The sequence below is a fragment of the Corvus hawaiiensis genome, chromosome 19 (genome assembly GCF_020740725.1).
Source record: "Corvus hawaiiensis isolate bCorHaw1 chromosome 19, bCorHaw1.pri.cur, whole genome shotgun sequence".
In the NCBI taxonomy this organism is placed as follows: Eukaryota; Metazoa; Chordata; class Aves; order Passeriformes; family Corvidae; genus Corvus; species Corvus hawaiiensis.
The window spans coordinates 4907710-4927331 of NC_063231.1; the positions used below are offsets into that span (position 1 = coordinate 4907710).

The 19622-nt window shown below is 45.6% G+C and overlaps 1 protein-coding gene across 1 annotated transcript; it reads right to left on the reverse strand.

Annotated features, from left to right (window-relative positions):
* Positions 1–4431: 4431 nt before the first annotated feature.
* On the reverse strand, positions 4432–6264 carry NOG (noggin). Its single transcript, XM_048324090.1, has one exon. The coding sequence runs from the start codon at positions 5714–5716 to the stop codon at positions 5045–5047; it is 672 nt and encodes a 223-aa protein (XP_048180047.1). The 5' UTR covers positions 5717–6264; the 3' UTR covers positions 4432–5044.
* Positions 6265–19622: the final 13358 nt, after the last annotated feature.

The window sequence follows — 19622 nt, forward strand, 5'->3', positions numbered from 1 at the left end:
CTTCAGTTGGTGCTGCTGCCTTCAGCTGGGTGGTAGCTCTCAGGAGCACCCACAGAGCCAGAGGCCCCCAAAGGGATGGCTCCAAAGCTTTCCAGGACATCCACAGGCTGACAGGGACTCAGTGCACACACATGTTGGTCTGGCCTTGAGTGCTGACTCAGAACGATGCTCGATGGCAGCATGAATATACCCCTGGAGAGGGCAGAACTACAACCAGTGAGCTCCCAGAGCTGGTTTCCATCTAAGCCATCCACCAGAAGAATCAGATGCTAAATTGTGGCATTTCTGCACTCCTGTCCCACAGTTCAGCAGGGAAAAGTGACTCCCTGTGATGTTACATCCATGCAGGTTTCTCTGCAGTAGCTTTTCTCCCAGACTCTTCAAAAGCACATCACACAGAGCAGCTGCTTTCCCCACAAGCTGCAGGGGACTTAGCAGTTAATACACTGGTACCCAGGCTTCTCGAAGAGGGCTGTAAGCTGCTGATCCTGCAATAACACCTCCAAGGATTTAGAGTCTTTAATGTTGATTGCTGAATATTTCTGTTCCCGTCTGAACCATTCCAACAGTTGTTTCAAGTGAATTCCCTTCCTTTTAACCACTGGAGCTTCTTGCTTGGTCTGGGAGCAGGGAAGAGGGAATGAAAGGGTCTCTTCAAATTTCCTGGAGCTGCTCTCTCAAAAGAGAGCATTGACACAGATTCTGCAGCTCCCACGTGCAGCAGGGCTCCCACAGGACCTGCAGGCACAGAGAGACTGCAGGATCCTTGTGGGCACTCCAGGAAGTGTGGCTGTTCTCCTTCCTGCTGGATGAGAGTATTGTATCTATTCCTAGCATGGATCTACCAGGTGGCAACTTCCCCCTGCCAGCATACCTTTGGTTTGGCTCACCTTGAAAGCTATGATGTTGCATTATATGATGATGTCATTATATTTATTTCAACTTTCAATGAAGATTCCTGGCAAATCTCCGAGCTGGAATATCTTCTCTTTAATGTGTCCAAGATCCAGCCAATGTGGTGCAGATTACATTTATATAACACAGCACAGTGAGGTGAACTGCTGGGAATTTTTTTCAAGGTGTTGATGTTACTAACTTATTTCTCTATTAAAACTATGGAAGAGGAAAAACTTGTCCAGTATTTATCCAAATACTACCACTCTAATTTCTAGCTGTGGTTATTTTGGTAATGACTCCATCGTGCCCTCATGCAATCTCAAGAACTCATCTTTGTGGTGGTATTTTGAAAATGATAAAAGGAATCAAATATATTTTTCAATTAAGTACATATGTGACAACACAACATTTTAATGTGTAATGTTTCCTAGCTGGTTCATTTTCTTCACACTATCTGAACTAATTTTGAATGAATTTTGGCTTATTACAAACGTTTGGACAAGTTACTCTAGTTTACTTTTTTCTGCTTTTATTGACTGTGTTCCTCTTAGCACTTTCAAATTAGCCTCCATCATCACAACTTTGGTTAAAAGCCACGTATTTTTCCTGATAATCAGAAGTATAAAGCATTTGAGAATAATACATAGAATACTGCTCTGCACTGACAAAAACAATGGCTTGGATGCTAAATGCAATATCATTGAGGAACCTTCCTTTAACACTGGGCCTTAACTTCACTAGATTTTGAATAAACACGTGGTGTGAGAGAAAAAATTATTCTGATAAAGACTGACTACAGTGACAAAGAAGATGAAGTTCTGTGCTCCTCACAAGGAACTGCAGCACACAGGTTAGATGACTCAGCTGAGCCTATGGCAGACACAGAAATGAATTGAAATTCCCATATTATGATGCTTTAAGACACTAAAATTGCAAAAGAAGAAACTGCAGAGTAACTAAAAGCAAACTTTAAACTTTTCCCTTATTTCTTCCCCACAGTGGTCTTTGTGCAGTCTTATGATGCCACTACAAAGATCAGCAAAGAAAAACTGGCTGTGTTATGAATTGATTTCTATTTAAAAGAGCTATAATTCAATTTTGCTATAAAAACGTATTACAAAATCTAATATTAAATAGATTTGCATAGAAACATTCATCAGAAAGATATTTGTTTGGCTTGAAACACTTCCACTACAAGCCAAACATTTCAACACTAGGGCAGGAGGACCAGAAAGTGGACCTGACCAGAAACAACAGTAAAAACTACTAGTTTGTTTTTGCTCTACCAGCTGAAAACTTAGCTATTTGTTTAAAAAAAAATCATGGGCCTTATGGATGGTGAAATTTGATTTTTTAAAACCCAAAATATTCTTGTAAATTTATTAACAGGGTGTTATTGGTTGAGAAAACATGTATGTACACATGTCTCTCTGATGACAATAACCCTTTGATTAAAATTACGATGGATATGGTGATGGATATTTAGACTACATTAACAGCACACTTCTTTTATACTCACATAACCATCACCAATACACACTCAGCTCTGCACACATAAAAATTTTTAAACCTTGAAGCCAGCAGTCAGAGGTGGTTTCCAGATGAAGTCTCTGTTTGCCCCATTGCTGGGATCACAGACAGATAAATCACTGAGTGAGCCCCCCTCGCTAAGTAGTGGGAATATTACTTTAGTAAAGTTTGCTAATGGGGCAAAGGACCTTGTATTGTAATCCAGTGACATTTTCAACCTTCGGAGAACTTTTGTTGACATTCCCGAGTCCCTGGCTGCCATCCCAGCATGAAATAGTTTCTGTTCACATAATTCTCGTGTTTACCAGTCATGAAAAACTCTTGCTTTTTTTTTTAAATAAACTTTTTTTTTTTTTTGCAAGTGAAACTCTGTCTAAAAAAATATTGGCCCCAGGCATACAAGGTTTTGCATAAATTCATATGTGATGAATAGCTGATTTTAATGTTATTTGGGTATTTGTCAGAACCTAACAAATATACATGGTAATGGTGGTTCATAAACTTAAACATCTCAATATACCCTTTCTTCTGGAAATAAATTACGTTTGTTTGCCCTGCCTGGAGTCCTAAGGTAGCCGACATTAGGAATATTTTAAATGTGATCATCCATCCAGCATGTCTTTCAGGCGCCACGAAGATTAAATGAAAGAATCATAAGATGAAGGTCTTTAACTTTTAATCCTTTTACAATGAACCCTTAGATAGACATGGGGGCAGGGTGCCTTCTATGTGAGTAATAATGCCTCTGTTCCTCTTCACTAGGTTAATGAATACCCTAAATGTCCCAAGATCTGATTTTCTCCCCCTCTCCCAAAACTATTGAAAGTAGAGCAAAGAGACGGGCGGTAAAACGCACTGAGACACTGAGCGAGGGAATGAATATGCATTCGGAGATACCAAACTAAGCGTTAGAGAAAGCAGGGCTGGCTTGTCTCAATGAAAGACCCACGGGTTTAAAATGATTAGCATAGATTCCCTCCGAGTTTTGGAGGAGACATTTAAAAAAAGTATTTTTTGACACCCGAGATAAATAAGGAGAAGGCTTCCTGCACTGTCAGGGACCCTTTGAAGAACACGTGGAGGGTTTGTTTTCGCAGTTGGTATCTATGAGATACGAACCGTCGGCTCTCCCGGCACGTAAAAGTCAAACACGTCGCTAATTGGGCCAGGTCCCGACGGAGCCGCGGGACAGTTGCGTAGCCCCGCGGGCCGGGCCGGGTCGGGTCGTTCCGCAGCACCGCGGGGAACAGGGACAGGGGAGAAGAGAGCGGAGAGCGGGGGGCGGGCGGGGACGGCCCCGGGGGGCGGGCTAGGAGCGGGCGGCGGCGGGGCTCGGGCAGCTCGCGGCAGCACGGGTGGCACAGCCCGGTGCCCCCCCGGCTGCAGAGCTCGGCGTTCGCCGGCTGCAGGGCACGGTCCTCCCCGGGCTGCCTGGAGAGAGCAGGCTCGGGGGAGGGGGTTCAGTCTCCGAGCCCCGCAGCCCCGGGCAGCCCGTCAGGGTGGCGATGGCCCGGGGCGGGCGGGAGCCCAAAGAGTTAACCGGGCCGGGCCCGGCGGTGTGCGGGGCTGCCACAGGATCAGGCTAATAACGTGTCTGCGCTGAAACCCCTTAAAGCCCAGGGGTCAAGTTTCAGCAGTGTCCCACCACAATGGTAGGTGTGAAAGACACGTGTCCCGTTGTAAATGAAATGTCAAGCGGTTAAAAGAAAAATCCCCAAGCAGCTGCCACCGAGCTCACCGGGGCTGCGCGGTCGCGGCTCCGCGAGGAACAGCGCAGCGCGGAGCGGAGGGAACCCCCGCCGGCCGCCCTCCATCCTGCGGGGCCGGAGCCCGCGGCACTCCGACGGTGTAGGTGCCGCAGAGCCCCTCTAACAGAGTCGTGAGCAGGTTTCCACCTCCCCCTGCCACCACGAAACGTCCTGCTGAGCGTGGAGAACGAGGAGGAGACAGAAGAAAGCCCCCCCGACGGCGGCCAAACCAAAAAGCAAACAGAATCCAAACGGCTCGTGTTTTAGTGGTTGACTTTTAATTCTGCACTGCACTTTTTACTACAAGGATATAAAGAATAAATAGCAGATACTCTTCATTTACATAGGATTAAGTCATTCAAACTGTTCTCTCTATTTACAATAACATTGTGCTCTAGGCGTTTATTCATTTTTATTTTAAATCTAAAGTCCGTAAGGAAAAAAAAAAACCCTCACACACACGCTTTCCGAATAATGGAAAATAGCTTTAAACGTTTTCTTATCAAAAAGTTTGGTTTGTATTTTTTAAACCTTTTATTAAAAAAACCCCACCCAACAGAAAAACCTACTTCGCCAAAGCGAAGCAACTTCTCTCTGGAATATAAATACAAAAAAAAAAAAAAAAAAAAGATACATTAGCAACGATCAGGGTAATAGTCTTGAAAATACAGTAGACGCTGATTATTTCACGTATAATACTGACCTTTTAATAGTGTATTAAACCGGTGCCATATATACACACAATATACATTCTCCTACACGTTACAGTGCATTACAACGTTAACCAGAAAGCAAATGTCTTTTATTTCTGTTGCAGCAAAGGTCCACGTGAGTCCGCTGGAGAAGGGGCGCGAAGGGAAGTGCCAGCCCTAGCAGGAGCATTTACACTCCGAAATGATGGGGTACTGGATGGGTATCCATGTGCATCTCTGCCCGCCCCGGCGCTGGCACCTCCACCTCAGGATCGTTAAATGCACGGACTTGGCAGGTTTGCAAACCATGCCTTCGGGGACTGAACAAGACCTTTTACTGTAGCAGCTGCCCACTTTGACATACCGGGGCCAAAAGCGGCTGCCGAGATCGTTCCACGTGTATAGAACCGGGCAGAAGGTCTGGGACCAAAGCCACATCTGCAGCTTCCTGCGCAGCTTCTTGCTTAGCCTATGCTTCTTGCCCGGCTGCAGCCCGTCGTAGAACTCCAGCCCTTTGATTTCGCTGGGCATCGCTCCCGAGGGTCTCTGCCTGAGCAGCAAGTCCAGCTCAGCTAGATCGTCCACTCCGAGCCGGTCCTCGGGCAGGGAAACAGCCATGAAGTTGGCGTCGAAGTGTCCGCCCATGAGGTTCCTTAGCAAGGTCTCGTTAAGATCCTTCTCTTTGGGGTCAAAGATAGGGTCCGGGTGCTCGATTAGATCCACCAAGGGCAAGTTGTCGCTGGGAGCCGGTCGGATGTGCAGATAGTGCTGGCAGGCGCCCTGCTCTAGCCGGAGACCCAGCAGAACCACCAAGGCGTATATAGTCACAAGGCACTGGGAATGATCCATCCTTGGAAGACCGGTGGGGGGGGGGGGGGGGGGGGAAAGGGGGGCTGGATTCACCAAACAGCAGGGGAAGAAGGTGCAAGCAAATACATCAGAAAACTTGTACGGGGATATCCAAAATAGCTCGTCTTTGAGGGGGATCACCTCCACTCGCCGCACCACCAGCAAAGACAGCCCCCTGATAAGCCCGGAGAACAAGCCCCCTGCAAACACGCTGTCTTGCAGGCTTCTCTATAAAATTTCTCCTGGTGGAGCCGCTCCAAAATTCTGCTGCTGTTGCTTTTTCTCGCCCTTCCCGGGAACGGGAGATGCCTCTTTTTGTTGCGAGTTCTGCTTGCTGCTGCCGCTCCTCGTTGTCTGCCCGTGCGTGTGGAAGAAGTTGCTGCCGATTCTTCCTCCCCGCTTCTCTCCGCCGTTTGCAAAGCAGCCTCCTCAGCAGCAACAGCAGCCACGCACGTTGGCACCAGTTTGTCTGCTTTGCAAGGACCCAAAGCCTTTAAATTTCCTGCACTTTCAGCTTCATCTCCATGGAAACCACAGACTCTCTCCTAACCCACCCCACCCCCCTTAAAAAAACCCCACACACACAACACAACCCCCACTCCCACAAAAGTCCAGGAGAGCGCGGCTTCCCCCTTCCCACCGGCAGGCACCCTCTGCTGGGGAAGGCTCAGGCGGGAGCCGCCGCCTCCCCCCGCCCTCCGCACGCCGCCGCTCACGGGAGCCGCCGCGCCCCGGGAGATGCTGCCCTGCCCGGGGCAGCCGTCGGCAGCTTCGCCCGGTCGGGCGCCCGTTCCTCGGGCCGCCGCCGCCGGCTCCGGGCTCGGCCTCGCCCCGCCGCTCTCCCCGTGGGCGCGGAGCGCGGCCTCTCTCGCCCGCCCGGCGTAGGAGCGCGGCCCGGCCGCCTGCGGAGGGTGGCGGCTTTCCCGGCGCTCCGCGGGCTGCCCGCGCCGTCCCGCCCCGGCCTGCGCTGCGCGGCCGCCGGGGGCCGCCTGCCCAGGCGCGCACATGGGCGCGGCGCGCGTTGCCCGCCCGCGGGGCCGCTGCGGACTCTTTGCCTGCGGCCCCGGCGCCGCCGGGCGGCTTCCCGGGCGGAGCGAGCCCTCTGCTGGTGGCGCCGGGCCGGGGACTGCCCGCGGGCGGGCGGGGGGCACCGGGACAGCGCGGAGCGGCGGGATGCCCTCGGCGCTGGAGAAACTCGGGAAGAGCCTCCCGCACCGCGCGGGCGAGCGCGGGCAGCGGCAGCGGCGGGCAGAGCCCTGGGGTGCTACGGATGGAAGGAGGTGGCTCCCGCGGACTCCGCGCGCACCTCGGGGCCTACGGCCGGGTGGGACCCCGCGTACGGACCTGCGGTCCCCCGAGAGGAGCCCGGGAGCTCGGCTCTCATGGCGGGTGCTCCGGGAGACTGCCCGGCCCCGCTGCCCTCCGAAGCACTTGCTTGGTGATTTTCTATGGAGTTCGCTAAGACTTCTCAGTCAGAAACGCAATTTCCAGTTACACCCTCAATCCATACAGGAAAGATGGAAAGTGCCTCAATGGCAGATACATAAAACAATTTGATACTAAATGCCACTTCCATGGCAGAATTGCTGTTTTGCAAAGAGCACTTACATGGTGTGGCAGGCAGCACGGCTGTAAGGGTCTATTATGGTTTGAATAAAATTCCCTGATGTGCTTGATTCCCATTCCTGCAGGCTATTTAGGCACTTAGGAGCCTAAGTTTAATGGGACTGAAGCTAAGCCATTTCACCTAAATTATTTATGCATTTGTTTAAATCTTAACCTTCAAATTTAGGTTCATTATGAAAGTAAGACATAGATCATATTACCAAGATTGGGTGTTTTTTTATAAAAATTACATTTTTTCAACTATTTTCACTCCCAATTTTCAATTTAAAACAACTCTTAACTTTGCTTTATTCCAGAACATATAGGGCATTTTATAAATAACACATAACTGAAAAAAATTACATGAAAAAGATGGCAAAATGACCTAAGGTCAACACTGTGGAAGAGCCTCACAGTGACACTTGCTGCTACAATGTCAGTCAAAGATCTGCTGGAGTTTTATTACAATTTTTTTCCATCTGCAAGCTGAGGTGTCTACCTTCACCCAGAACGTGATAAACTTCCATTGCTGAAATTTGGTACAAAAGTTGTCCCTGGATGTGAGAAGCCACACCTCAGAAACAGAACAGAACCAAAAATTCAGAAGTTACATCTAATGGCTTGTACTTATTTTTTAATAATAAATTCAGTTTTACCCAGCTGGTATTTGAAACCAATTCTTTAACTACCCGTCTCTTAAATCTAAAAAGCAAAGCTGATAAGGCCTATGTTCCATCTATTCCATGCCAGATGTTTAAGATTCCACATTCAAAACTGTGACCCTAAGCAAGGACTGGAAGACAAAACCTTTTCCTTCTCAACTGAGTTACCTGTACGACTAAATGTTTCTGGAATGAGGCTCTTTAAGCCTCTCTGTCCCTCGTTAAGCCCCAGATCTGCTCTGAGCAGAGCAAGCTGGGGCTCAGTAATTCCTCAAGTGCGGGTGTCTGCCTCACCCCAGGTGCACTGGGCTCCTGGAGAGGCCATGAAAGCTCGAGGGATGTAGAAGTGACAGAAGTCACTTGTGGCCCAAGAATTTCTTGGTGGAATGGCTGACAGCAGGACTGGGGAAGAGCTGCCAGTAACTCTGCCAGAGGCCTCTAAGTCAGAAGGAAAAGAAACGGGTGTATTCAAAGGCTTGCTGAAAACAGCAGTAAATGAAACCTGGAGGTAAAGGGCATGATCCGAGGTCTGTGTATGATGCCAGCCCTTCCTGGGATAGGGAGAGAGGCCAGCAGCTCATAGAGGTCTTAGCTGGTCGTTCTGTTGGGAGTGGTGCATGAAGCAGAGTAGAACAACTCCCTTTGCCTCAGCTGTCTTGGTTCTGAAGTGCTGTCAGTAGTAAAAATGTGTTTTTTCAGTAGACAAAGCAAATACAACTTTCAAGGCACACAGGAAGCCAATGTGGGCAAGAGTAAGATGCCACTTCTTTGGGGTCACATTGCTGATGAGGAGAGAAGAGGAATGCAGCCTGCACGGCTCTGGAGGCACAGCTCTGAAAACACATTATGTGAACAGCTGACTTCAGTCCACAGCAGCAAGGATGGACAGAAACAATTCAGAATAGATCAGTTTCCTGTTAAATCTACTAACAGAAAATAGCCTGACCTACTTCACCCAACCCAGGGCTCAGGGACATCCCTCTGAATTCAGCCCATGGTGTCAAATTAGCCTGGTCTGCAAGCAATGATCTCAGGCATGATGCATGCACCACTCTAAAACACGGAGGGAATCTCAAAGAAAGTAATAAAACACTACAGAACTGGGATGAGGAAGAACTAAGCCAGGTGTGCTTGGGAAAGCTGTGCCTTCCTTAGGAGTGGAGGCTTCCTTACAACTATTCTTGCTTCCCTTATGCTTAAAGATTATTTAAATCATGCTCTCATTGCCTTTTGCTTATAGTTTTAAAAAATTCAGTGGCATTAAATGACTGCTAAGGAAAGGAAGGGAAAACCAACAACATAACCAAATGAGTCCTCTGCTCAACTGTCATGCAAATTTCTCATATGGCTTTGGGCAGGACATTTCATAGCTCGGCCCTTCCTTATCTGTAGAGCAGGAATGCTAATCCTTTTCTCTTTCATGGAGGTGTTGGAGAGTTTGATTCGATGCTACCAGTATCAATGTAAAAATGCAGAGGGAAGAGACTCCTGTTTTACTAAAATTGTAGAGGAAACCTGTGTTTGAAAGAGCAGACAACTGAATTAAAATCACTTCAATTTTAGTCTTAGGTCCTAGCAAGCTGCTAGACCAATGTCCTCCTCCTTTATACACCTGTATAAATTTTGTAAGGAACTCCTTTTCTATTCTTTTTTTAAAACTGTGAATCCCTAAAGAAATTCTAAAGGAGATGAACAGCTTGCAGCCATTTTACATAGTCCAAATATATCAGATGACAAATCTACATTATGAGCTATCAAGGGCCATGTATGACCTTCCCAGGAATCCATGTACCACTGGTAGAAAATCACCATTCTACTACTTTGAAACTACATTCTTTAGTATGGAAAGATTCAGGGAGATCTTTGAAATGTCTCTGTCTCAAGGTACCTCATCCATTTCCCTGCCCCTTTCCTGATACACAGAATAAGGACTGTCCTAAGGATGATGACGTTAGCAGGTGATCAGCTGCTCTGAAGGAAAATAGTTTTGAATCAAAAACTTTGGAAGGTAAAACATATTTTGAGAGAGCAAAGTTCTACCTTGAAATCCCAACAGAATGGAGACAGGGAAGGATACATTTGGCCAAGAACCTGTATCTGCAGTGATAAAAAATATATAAAAAATATATTTTGAAAACAAGCTCTGGGATGAATGTTTTATAGTGGAGTAAATCCTAAGATGGCTAATGCATTAAAGCAATGAAGATAAAAACAACAACAAAAAAGGAGACCCCACAAATAAAAAAAGTTATTTCTTAGTCTTTTAAGTACAGCTATACATAGATGTATCCATCGCCTTAAAAAAAATGTCCCTAAAAAATTGCTGGTTTTTTCTCATTACATCCTTGTGTACTGTGCCTCCTTGATTCTCAACTCACTTGCTTCTGCATTTTTCCTGAGGTATAGACCTTTGTCTTTAGACCAGAGCTTGTGCATTCATCTGCTGATAAACTGTTTATCTTAGCTTTTATGAGGGCGCCTTGCTGCAAGCCAGCCAGAGACAGGATCCTGGGTGTTTGTCTTTTTTTTAAAAGAGGGTCCGGGAACTGACGGGTATTTATACCTCCCTTGGCTCTATATATCATGGGAGGTGGAACTCCACTGTCTCTGTTTCTTGCTTTTTCTCTCAGCAGTGTCTTCTGCCGTAAATCTGAATCTCTCAGAACAGAGTTTTCTTGGCTACAACTCCACTCAGAGGAATTAAGTTTTATTTATTTATTTGTGCAAAAGGCTTGCAACAGAGGAAACCCAAAGTTCTTCTAAATCCTCCCCCTCCTCTACCTCACCTAAGGATCCTACTTTCTGTGCCAAATCCTAACATCTCAGCAGTCAAGAGAAGAGACCAGCGTCTCACAGTGTGCAGACCAATTCATTACTGAGAGGGAGGCCAGTGGGAGAATTGGAAATGATGAAACAGAAACCAAGGTAATTTTTATGTTAAAAAATGACACTTATATTTACAAGGAATGGCTCCTGATGGGAATCTGAATTTCCACACAGGTGACATTGTTTATCCAAAAAAACTCCCTGTGGCAGCATATATTACATATATACACACAGGGCAAGTAGGAATGTATTTATTCTTTTTAGCCAGACTGGTCATTAAGATAAACATCTATTGAAATAAGCCAGGTTTTTACTAATTTTTTTTATAGAATACTAAAGACAACTGAGGGACAAAGATTCAATGAAGCGAAAAATACAGCAACCCCCCCCTCAATCAAGCCCTGTGTGCATGGGAGTGATTCATTGATGCCAGCTACTGAATAACCCTGATACATAACATTTCTCACCTCTGATATTTAAAAAGACCCCCTTGCCCTTTTAGCACCAATGGAGCCCTTCAAATGTTTTATTGCTAATTGTCTAATGCTACGTGATGAATGACTGCTTGACTGAAAATGACAACCCCTTTTCTCTCAACTACTTCATTTTCCTGGCTCCAGTGGGGGTGAAGAGGAAAAAAATAAATCCGATTACATCATATTTAGCCTGTTGGTTATGAATGAAGGAAAACTGAAACTTGCTTTAAAAGTACTTCTATCAACTCAGTCCTGAGCTCCCGGGTCCCCTGCATTCAGTAAATGTCGCCTCAGATTCTGGTGTAAAATGTTCCAAGAGACTCATGGGTTTTGTGGAAGTACAAAGTCCAAGGGGCAGGGTCTAATCCTGATCAGAGAGCTGGGGGAACAGGATCCCAAATGAATCTGACTCAGAAATCCTGGACTAAATGTAGAATGGCTGCACTTTCTGCTCACAAAAAGTATCTTGGCTACAGTGTAATAAAAGAGCAGAATTTAGCCTGTTACATAAAACAACTCCTGACTAGGGCTTTCCCTTGAGAATTAGTGCAGCAGCAGAAGGTCCCACAAATTCAGAACCACTGCCTTATGAGAAATTCTTTAAATTTGCTCCGGCTAGAAAATGCACAAGGATGAAGGAGCTTTAGTAACTAGAAAAAGATTAAACTGCATGTCATTCCCGAGCATTTTGTATTATCACTCCTTTCCAGCTTCTTATGCTTTATCCCTTCAGGGAATCTGATCTCTTCAAAAAGAAGTAGATCACAATGATCAGCCAGAGTTGTGTGCATAGCATTATCTCTGCAGCCACTACAAAATGTCCCAAGATACAAACTCACAGTGGCTGGGCTGGCTGTGAAAAGCTCTATGTTCAATAGGATACTTTTCAAAGAAACTTGTACCTTTAGTGGCACACGGAATGATTTCCCCTTTCTCTCACAAATGACGAAACAGGCACACTCATGGGGGTATGGGATTAATTCAGTTACAGAAACAGACACAAAGGAGACTGATTCCAAACCTGCTCATGTTTAGTAGGAATCTCTGGGATGTGTTTTTTTGGCTTGGGAGTTTCAAGTCTTTGCGTCTGAAGGCAAAGGGACCCAGGCGAGTAAAATAATGAATCTAGGCTTCCCAGACACAGATCTGACATTTGCTCTCTCCCTCTGACTCAGGCTTTGACTGGGTTCAGGGATTAATTAGGCCATGCAAACGAGTTAGGTTCTCTCTTCTGGCAACCTGGTCACGTAGGGAACCCCCACCCCTCCCCTTCCCCACACTCTCCTTGCCCATAATGAAGCATGACTGTAGTAAAACAAGTCTTTTGATGGTGCCTCTTCTCATCGCTTTCAAGACAAACAATGTCTCAGAAGCCCCCCAGCTGCTTTTATTTTTCTTATATCTACAGTTACATCTTGGATGTGTTTACTCATCCTCATTAAATATATTGTTCCCCCCACACCCCTTTTTTAAAAATATCCTTCCTTCATTGCAGTTTACACAAAACATCAATTACACAATAGAGTTAAAAGCTTTTGGGTATTGAGCAACATCCCACAACACCACAGTCTCTAAAAAAGAATTGACATGGGGTATAGGAGGATACAGCAGGAATATGACAAAAAGCCCCACAGCACACAGAGAAGTCACAAATTACTGCTTTGCTCACAGCACAGCTTTGCTTATGTACAATCAAGTTCCTCTGATAAGCGTGAATAAAGACTTTGTGTTTTTCTTTCAAATAGAAAATATTAACAAGTGACTGTTATCCTCCTCTTTTGAACACAGAAACTTGGAAAGACTAGGATGCTACAGGAATTAAAAACAACCCATCACAGGACTAACAACCAGCTAGGCTTTCCCACATAGACATTGGTCAGGATGATTTTCTTTCAAGCAACACTGAAATAATAACACTTCAGCTGAGTATCTTTGCTGCCTAGCATGTGTCCTGAAGCCACATCACTCTCTGAAGTACTTGTTCTCATAATAAACACATCAGCAGTTCAATAACATGCCAGACACAATGGCATATATTTTGACTATTTGTTCTCTTTACGTGTGTGTCTATGCATGTGCAACTGCTCCCATGCAGGAACAGCCTTCCCATTTCTCCCATTCTTGACAGAGTAGTGTTCCAAAGACACATGATCCTGTTGTGATTGACAAAAAGATCAAAATCAAACAAAAAAGAGCATTGCATTGACCAGTCTGGAAGTGCCACAAGAGTTCTCTCTACTTTGAACATGAAGGCTAACTTTGGTCAGCAAAATGAGCATTTCAACTCAAATACGAGGTTTTGAAACAGGCTGAGATAAGGGATTCAAAGAAGAGAGATGCCTTTGTAGCAGAAAAAGAAGCAAAAGGAAGAATGCTGCATTTAAAGCGTCTCATGGCAGGGATGGCTTTTTATGCCGCTTTCACTTAAGATCTCCCCACTTTTCTGATCAAAAAAGAAGGTAGGAATAACCTTGCTCTGCAGACCATAACCTAAACTACTCTCCCTAGGGAGACAGATATTGGAGTTTGCCTGTCATCATTCTTGTGTGAGATCCCTTGAATAAATAAATAAATAAATAAATAGCAGCCTTCCCTGATGAGCCGAAGAGGGCCCTGGTGTGCCTAGGCTTAGGTCCTGCCTGGTGCTTACTGCTGCAGGACCTGAAGGGAGCAGGGAGGGGGGCGAGGTGGGGGCAATCACCCTCCAACACCGGGAACTGTTTGTAAATTACCCTAAGCTTCCCTTAGTCATTATTCCATTAACTGCCTCTTGGTAGATCTGTCAGTAACTAAGCTGGGACTTATTTGTAGAGAATCAGAGGCTATTTGCTGTACTAAGTGAGCCATGAGAGCGAAAGGGTTTGGGATTTATTTGTAATTACAGTCGGGATTTTTTTCTTCTCCTTCTTGCCTGGACCCCACTGGTACTTTCATTCACATTCCCTAAGCTGAAGCTGGCGCCAGGATCACAGGCTGGCCCTGTGTTTATGTCATTGAGACTAGGACAATATTTCAGTGTGGAGCCAGACCGCAGGGATCCACTCTATAAAACCCTCACTAAAAATAGACAGCCGCCCTGCCCCCAGGCTCGCGGACCGCCGGCTCCCTGCGTGGAGCACAGCCCTGGGCCAGACCCGGCTCAGCCCTGCCGGTCCCCGGCTCTGTCAGCCCCCGGCCCACCCTGCCCTTCCCCTGGCCGTAGTCCCTCTGAGCAGCTCCTGGAGCCGGCGGAGCCGCTCGGGCTACAGCCGGCAGCATCCTGAGGGATCCTCTGCTCCCTGACTGCTCCTTGAGAGTGGATGTGGTACCTCAAGGCGCTCGGCCTCCCCCTGCCCCGAGCCCTGGTCTGCAGCAATCCCTGACCAGCCCTGCAACACCTCTGCTCAGGCTGCAGCACCGAGCCATGAGTTACCCTAAAATCCCACCGGCTGTAACTGGGAGAGTAAGAGATACCTGAAAATATCAGTGCTTAGGACCCTCCCCTTCCCTCCACAGCTTGTACAGAGAGACCCCAGTAGGACAAAACTGGGTCAAAGACTTCACCTCTGTCTGATAAATCTTTCCTGCAGCAAATTAAAACACGGGCTGAACGTTTCCATCTCCTAGCTGTCAGTTTTATTCAGAAGCATGACAGGGAAAATAATTCAGCCTTTTCAATGCTAGTGGCGCATGATCTCTCAGCTTGGAAGGATAAATGTAAATAGTAAAATGTTTATTGATTAGTTCAACAGCTATACCAGATAAGATACAAGGCATTTAATGCAGAGATTTTAAAGGTAAGAGCCTGAACCTGCAGCTTAGATCCTGACATTGGAAGGGGTTTAATTCAAGAAGCCTGTGAAGTGACAGAAAAACCTCACATGCATTTTAATGGGCAACAGAGCCTTCCAAAAGACAGCAACAAAGAGCAATCTAGCCTCTTGATTCCCTGAGATCCCTGTTTGCTTAGCTGATGAAAAAGCAGCAGATGGGAGCGTGCATGATTGCACACACAGGTATCCTGAGCAGGGATGCTGCCAATAAATGTCCAAGAGGAGCAAACCCCTCAGAACAGGTTCCTGTCACTGAATCATTGTCCTGGCATAGGTCCGCTTTATCAAGTCAGTAGGACCCTGATGTGCTCAACCAGTGGCAAACCTACTGAGGTAGGTCTCTGAAGAGATAGATTTGGCTGGCTAGAGGACTCACCCTCTCTCCCAAGGCCCAGGACAGCCTGACTATTCTCCACCTGGGCTGCATGGCACATTTTTGACAGAGGTGCAGCCAGTCACCACCTGAACAGAGATGGTTGCACAAATCCATGATAGAACTGAAAACTGAGCTCTGAAATCCCAGTCAGTGCTTTAAAATCCTGCAGTGCCACATGCAACATGCTGCTCATAATGAAGGTTGACTTTGATTGGCTTAAATTAAATCATTCACTAGCCATTTTGTACAAGGAGATAAGACTATTATAATATGGACTGAGAATGTTGGAAAAGGCTGCTTTGAAAATTTTCAAAACATCAAGAACATGTTTACAGTAGTATACAAGGACAGCTGTAATGTTGCAAAGAGATTTATTATCAGAGCCATCAGTAAGATAATCCAACAGACTTCATACAAACCAGTCTGTTTTCTGTACCATGCTATGGGTACTCAGTGTTTGCTCAGTGATTATTCTGTTGAGTTCAGCTCCTTTCGGTCCTTCTGCCACTGTGCTCTTTCAATGAAATGTATCAGGTGAATGTCAGTGCAGTGTCACCAGGATCCCTCTGCAGTGCCTGTTGGGCATGTGTTTAACAGCAGGTCAGGGTGTGAATTTTTGATCATCTCTACAGATACCACAGACAAAACTTGAGAAGATAAAAGCAAGTAAAGTAGCAAATCAGCTTGCCCAAGGTCACAAACCAGCAAAACCAAGAAGAGGACCAGTTCCTGTCTTTTGTAGAGTATCATGTTGGTAGAGATAGACCACAGGGCCTCATGGATTTTATAGCATGTTCTGATTTCATTACAGTGGAAGTAACTCTTCAATAACTGTTGCCTTTGTAATGCTTCTCACTGTTTTATCTCTGCTTTGCAAATACCCACCCTGGGGATAGAGGACCTTCAACTACCTTTAGTCAAAAGTGTGATATACAAAGCAATGAAGCTGAACTGTCTCAGTGTGGAGGAAACACATTTTTGATACTGGACCATGTTCTATCATGTGCCATTATTGTCTGAGAAGCAGCCCTGAATTGTTCTCACACTTCATGCTACAGCTTTTCATTATTTGAACAAGTGCTATTTGTTCCCCACACTTCTTTCTCCAGTCAGTGTGTGGACTTCCTTTTTCACTTCTGCGCTGGGGCTGGCGCACCTGACAATGGATATACAGTGAAAGGAAACTGTAGCAGAAACAGGATTCCCTGATCTGTTACAGTAATTAGATTATCTGACCCAAGCAGAAGATTGCAGGAAGATAAAGGCAACACTTGCAGGAAGTGAACATCATCACAGAAAAATGAATTCTCTCCCTGGGTTCTGCCATGAATCCCAGTGCAGTAGCATGAAAGCAACTGAAAACTCCACAGGTGGCCACTTAATGTCTATGTGTCATTTTCAACAACACTTAAGTTATGCAGCCTCACTTGGGCTCCATTCATAGCAGGTTGTGCATTCACAACAGCTGCAATGCAGACCAACTGGAACTGGGCTTTGAACACATGAAGTCCCAGTATGAAATACCAGCTCTTAGGTGGTTTAAAAAAGCACAGCCACAATTAGGGTATACTTGATAACTTTGACCAGAGACCATCTGTGTCTTGGTTCTCCAGCCGATAAAACGACATCACACCCATGATGATCACAGGAGTATAAAACAAAGATATAATTTGAAAGATTTATTATTTATTTTATCGTAGTACCTAAAAGCTTGGACGTGGACCAGCCATGTTTGGTGTTGTACAAATGTATAAGAAAAAGGCATCCTTGCTCCCTCAAAAATTTATAGCATAAGTTAAACCTTTGAGGTAACAGATGGCAGGACAGAAGACAGAGAATGAAACAGAACCATCTTCTGGTTTGCCTCAGCACACCTGTACCTCAGCACCCTATGCTCAATTTTTTTCTTTTTCCAGATAAAACAGAAAAAAAGCCTTTAAAAAGAAGGCTTAAAAGCATCACATTCTGTGATATGACCCAGGAGAAACTTCTGCACAGCCTCTGCACAAGGCTACACAGACTGTGCTCCCTACATTTTGATGAACACAGTCTCTTTCAGAAAGCTAATGCTGTGAACTGTCAGAGAATTAAAAAGTTTTAAATAATGCTGAGAGCTAGAGGAGTTGTCTCCACACAGAAATGGTACATAGTAAGAGGTAAAGAAAGCCTGTCTACACATTTTATAGAAAGACACAGTGATTTGAGTTTTCCACATAACCCCAAACAAAGTCTCTATTATAGTTATTTGTTTACTCTTTGTCTGCTGCCTGGCCACCCTAGTCAGATGTCAGAGCCCACTATCTCTCTGGCCCTAAGCACAGGGATTGCTCCCATTGCAGTCACTTTATTATGTGATGGCTTTCCCAGCTAATTTGAAAGGCAATCATTTATCTTTATCTTAAAAGAAAGGTTGTTCTGAATCTGCAGATCTCTGCAAAGGGTACAAGAAGACCAGGGAACTTAGAAATCATCTGGATTTTGTACATATTTTCAGTATTGCAGGTATCTGTTGTGGGAACAATCTGTGGATTCCCTTGGAAAGTTTATGGGAATGTATTCTTTCAAATCATTACCCAGCCTTTCTCCCTGCCCTCTACTATTTCAGGACAGGAGTACATATACAGTTCTCTCTTTTCCTTGGCATCTGGACAACTCTTCTACTGTCAGTGCCCTGTAGTCCTCAGCTGGCATAAGAATTCCAAAATAAATTGGAGCGTGTTGTAATCAGGAGAAAAATACAGTGTCCTTGTGGTGTTGATGTTTTTGCAGCTCAGCTTCTCAATGGCTACCACAAGTTGAGCTGCATATTTCTTTACAAAAATATGCCGGCACTGATAATTTGGCAGGCCACTCTTTGAATAGACATTTAGCTACTTAACTGCTCACTGTTGCCAACAATGTTCAGTTGATGAACCAGGGAAGAAGGGGCACTTTGACAAGCAGCACATGATGGCAGCAGGAGGGGGGGCTTTATGGCCAGCAGACCTTTACTGCAGATCTGCTGGTCAAGAGGCTTTTAAGAGGTTCTGTAAAACCCAAAAACTAATATACGAGTAACATATTATAGCAGAACGTCTTTAAAGAGGCAAAGACACCGACTAAATATCTCCTAAGTTTAAGCATATTTCAAGAAACCACATAGACGAAATAAGCCTCAGCACATAATTTATAAATCTGCCCACAGGCAACTGAAGAAGAGCATGAGCCAATACTCAAACCCAGCACGGAAGTACTTAAAGGTGTGTTGCTGTGTACAGTCACACAGCCCGAGGAAACGCATTACCCAGAGAACTCAAAGGGCAAGGATGGGATTTTTAAAGAGCTCCCTGATGGCTCAGCTCTGCCAACTTTCACTCCTGCCAAGCTGCATCCAAAAAGGCAGGTCTAACCTTTGCTCATCTCCCAGAACCAACACTCTTACTGGAGCCACTTGACTTCCAGTGTCTGTCACATCTTCCAAATAGTGAAGTTCTGTCCCAATTTTCAATAGAACCGGATGCAAAAAGTCCCAATTTATTTATTCTGTAGCCTCAGTGTTCCTACATGTATTTTTGCCTGCCCCCATCAATTCACACCAAAACAACCTTCACAGTGTGTTAATTTGCACTTTCAATCTGTGCCTTCTTGCCAGCCTTGAGGGCACAGGGTAGAAGTAGAGCTATGTATTTGTCAGGCTGGAAGATTTAAGACAGTATCACACTTCCAATAGTTTTCCAATGACCTTTTCAGAAGTCTCAGTGGATTGACCAATCAAAAATGGGAAAAGTTAGCATGCTGAGCTGGAGGAGATGCTCCCTCACCTGGGTGGGCACTGCACAGACAGCAAGGTCACCATCTGGGCAACTGTCCCTGCTGAGCGATGACAACCTGACTGAGCAGAGAACCCCCTCGTGCCCCAGACTGGGGTAGGAGCAGAAAGGTATTGGTGCACTACTCCAGGATCTCTGCACCCTCCAGAGGGTTCTTGCGGATCAGGACAGGGACACAACACCACAGAGGAAGAGCTGCAGCCCGACTAAACCATTTTTTCCACAGCTGTCGATTTTTATTACAAAAGGGCAGTGACTGTGTGTTATGAAAGTCCACAGAATACCAAGCTAATAATGAATTGCAAAGCATCACATGGAAGCTAAAACTATGCCTCACTTT

Excerpts from the sequence above, each read along its gene's own strand:
- NOG (XM_048324090.1), bottom strand. The coding sequence starts at position 5,716 with ATGGATCATTCCCAGTGCCTTGTGACTATATACGCCTTGGTGGTTCTG.